This window comes from Ctenocephalides felis, unplaced genomic scaffold (genome assembly GCF_003426905.1).
Source record: "Ctenocephalides felis isolate EL2017-DRISC unplaced genomic scaffold, ASM342690v1 CF-g0.4_SCAFFOLD_03102, whole genome shotgun sequence".
Classification (NCBI taxonomy): domain Eukaryota; kingdom Metazoa; phylum Arthropoda; class Insecta; order Siphonaptera; family Pulicidae; genus Ctenocephalides; species Ctenocephalides felis.
Genome location: NW_020539256.1, coordinates 1,587 through 5,250, shown reverse-complemented (window position 1 = coordinate 5,250; position 3,664 = coordinate 1,587). Strand labels below are relative to the sequence as shown.

At 26.5% G+C, this 3,664-nt stretch overlaps 1 protein-coding gene across 1 annotated transcript; it reads left to right on the top strand.

Moving 5' to 3' along the window:
* Positions 1 to 1,943: 1,943 nt before the first annotated feature.
* Positions 1,944 to 2,699, top strand: LOC113381836 (defensin-1-like). The gene is made up of 2 exons (XM_026620505.1): positions 1,944 to 2,068; positions 2,479 to 2,699. Exons 1-2 carry the CDS (start codon positions 1,990 to 1,992, stop codon positions 2,589 to 2,591), a joined length of 192 nt encoding a protein of 63 aa, XP_026476290.1. The 5' UTR covers positions 1,944 to 1,989; the 3' UTR covers positions 2,592 to 2,699.
* Positions 2,700 to 3,664: the final 965 nt, after the last annotated feature.

Sequence of the window (3,664 nt, the reverse complement as noted above, 5' to 3'; positions counted from 1 at the left end):
AACAAACTGCACATCTATCCAATTGATATCAATAGATTCATTCAAATTACATAATAAACTATGCTATAGTGGAATAAACAAATATATTATATTAAAGATTATAAAAAAATTATATAAAATAAACCATAAATATATATTTAGATAGATATGGTAGATTTAGAGACAGTAAGGAAAGGAGGAGTAAGTTAAATAGGAAGTAATAGATCATTTCACATGATATTTATGGAAGTAAAAAAATAAATTATTGGTTAATTATGAAGTTTGGAAGTCTGTAATTATTGTACCAAAACATATCTTCAGTAGTTTTACCAACTATTTTAACATTGATATTGTCACTAACAGGGCTTCTAGATCTTTCTAGAAATTGACAAAATTGATAAACTGAATAAAAAACTATCGAAACCATGAAATGAAATTTTGTAATACCTTGAAAAGATTGTGTGATGATTGACCCAGGTGTTTTTTTATAATTAGTTTTTGCCTAAAATTTTTAACCCATTTTGTAAACTCAAAAATTTATGTTAATCAGGCAAAAACCATCCAAAATTCACTTAATTATTATTTTAATAAATTGTTTTTTTTGTCCACTTATTTTGGCTTCGAAGAAGCATTCGGTTTAGGATTTTGTGATGTCAGGTAAAATGTTTAATTTAGTACTGACGGTTTTCTCCATATATACATAGTTGCGTGCAAACTGTACACTTTCATTATTATTTCAAACCGTTAATATTTTAATCGGGGTCACGCGTACAGTCGTTAACAAATAATAAATGCATATACCGACATCGTAAAATGTATTCCATTAAACTTCTTTTTAATAATGCACGTGCAGACCAGGGCAGAATAAACTTTCTAATTAATATATATATATATATATATACATATATATATATATATATATATATATATGTTTAATTTGAGTTTAATATTCGGGCGTAACATCAATAAAAATATTTATTTTTATTGATGTTACGCCCGAATATTAAACTCAAATTAAACATATATATATCAACATCAAATTCAAGAATATTCAAATATATATATATATATATATAATATATATATATATATATATAATATATATATATATATATATATATAAAATATATATGTAATATTTTTGCAGCTCAATCGTCAAATTAAAAAAAAGATTAAATAACAGAAATATTTATTCCATTAAACGTTTCGACACTTGTGTGTCATCACTCAGTAATCAAATCAGGAAAAACAATACAAAAAAATAATTATGATGTAAAATTGATTAAACACTAAATTTGTGTAAATTAATAATATACTATTATATTAACAAACGAGAAATTGAAGGAGCACATATTGCCCTCCTATATTTAATGTTAATACTAGCGGTGCATTGTGGACACTGATCAAGGTCACAACGCCGTTTGGCTAAAAAATGAATAATAGTTTACCCAATATAAACTTAACCCTTTCCACTCGCTAATTTCAAGATTTATATGAATTTTGCTGCCGGAGGGGCTGCATCCGAGTGAGAAAAGTTAATGCGTACTATACGAGCATTAAGTATAAAAATCAGTAGGTAATCCTGTAACCAAAATAAGTAAATTGCATTTATTATATGCAAAAAAACATTCACAACTAATTTTAAATTGAAAAAAAAAAACTATAAAAATATTGTGTATATAAATCTTGTGGAAATTACTTAAACTTCAAGTACTGGCTTTGAAATTTTTTCTGTAATGAAAAAGATTTTCCGATATCGGGGAAGCACTATTAGTATCAAAGTAAATATAGTTCTTAATAAATAGCATTGACTCACTCTCACGTTATCTAGAAGTACTTAGAGATAGATGTCCTATAAATTCTGACAAATCTTGGAAAATATTTATTATTTTATTAATTGTTCAACAATTAAGTAACTCAGCTGAATCAGCATAAAATAACAATTTCCAAGCCAATATGAAGAATTTAGTAGTTTTCGGGTTAGTGCTAGTGGCTCTATTTGCTGTTACAATGGCAGAAGACACCCCAGATGAAAATGAGAAATTTGAAGTAAAGATGTCAAAAGTGTCTTTGGATGAAGTAGAGCCAGGTATATATAAGAAAATCAATAATTCAAACTACTATATAGTATATTTATGCTATTCATTAATTATTTGTTGAGACAAAAAATTACTGTAGATATTTTGGAACAAAATATGCACAATGCCAATAGCAATTCTTTATTTTGCATCACTGATATAACTCTCAATTGTAATTGGATAACACGCATAAATATAATTATTAGCAAAATAAAGTAAAATATAAAGATAAAAAAATTAAAAAAAAGTTAAAAAATAAAAATGTTCAAAAATAAAGTAATAAAGAATATTTTCATTGATTTATTTTGACTTTGCTGGATTTCAATATTATTTATTACAATAAACATTATTCAGCAAAAATGGTTAATTACATTTTTACAGTAAAAATATATATTCAATTTTTATGTTTTAATTTTTGTAGCACCACGTGTAGTATGCCAACTTGGAGGAAATAGATTATGCAATGCTCGGTGCATATCTCTAGGAAAAAGAGGAGGCGCGTGCAAAAAAGGAACTTGCTACTGCAGAAAGTAAAGAAAACTACCATAAATTATCATTTAGCACAAAATGAATAACAAGTTAACTATTTATAACTTATCCATTTGTATATTAGCTTAGATAATCAGAATACAATATCTATGACAAGCAAAACAATAATTTTTCATACACCATAGATTTAGACAAACAAAAAATCAAAGTAGTGGCTACAATACTTGTTTCAAATAAAAAATGTTTAAATTACTTTGAAAAATGTTATTATTGATACAACAATTTAGTGATCATATAATTGGAAAAAAAACTCTTTATCTTAATGTCACTCAACAAACATTACTTAACACACATCAGAACACATCAGACTATATTTGAGACATTCCATATCTCTGAAACGCTGAATCAATTATTTTTCATAATTAAAGAACAATGAAGACTTTTGGTAAGAAGGTTATATTACATATATATATATATATATATATATATATATATACACATACATATTATACATATAATTTTGTTCTAAAGAGATACTGTCTTTAGGTCTGTGAGTAAGATATACAATTCTCATTTTCAAAACGGAACTTCATAATATAAGATTCTCATATGTGATGAAGTACAGCAAATCACTTCCATAATAAGTTGTTTTGTGATATGTAAATAGCCAGCTCCGTTTCTAAATACTCGTTTAAGTAGCTTCAAATACAAATACTTTGGTAAGTAAAACCATCGCCGTTGTCTGAACTTTGAAGTATAGCTTTCGAGGGGTAGCTAAAGTGACATATCACTCCGCAAGTGATTTAGGGGTAGATAACTGAACGTTTACAAGCGCGATGGGGAGCAAGCGATCTGGAAAATGATTTCAGATTTTCAAATTGATCGTTACCGATGTTTATTGCCCAAGTTATTAGCTACAGCCGCGAAAATTATCATTCCTCGAATGATGTGATCAAATTATATTACGACTGAATATATTTCCAGACATATGTATGTTCTGACAAATGTAATGGATATATATATATATATATATATATATATCCACCTAGTAATTAAAAACAGTTTTATTGAAAGAAAATGTTTTTTTTTTCAGAGAACATACGTATCGGGTCTTGATT

What these genes read in the sequence shown, in the direction of transcription:
- LOC113381836 (XM_026620505.1), top strand. Translation starts at nt 1,990, where the DNA reads ATGGCAGAAGACACCCCAGATGAAAATGAGAAATTTGAAGTAAAGATG. An exon ending in TTTGGATGAAGTAGAGCCAG is followed by an intron (nt 2,069 to 2,478) that starts GTATATATAAGA and finishes TAATTTTTGTAG; the next exon opens with CACCACGTGTAGTATGCCAA.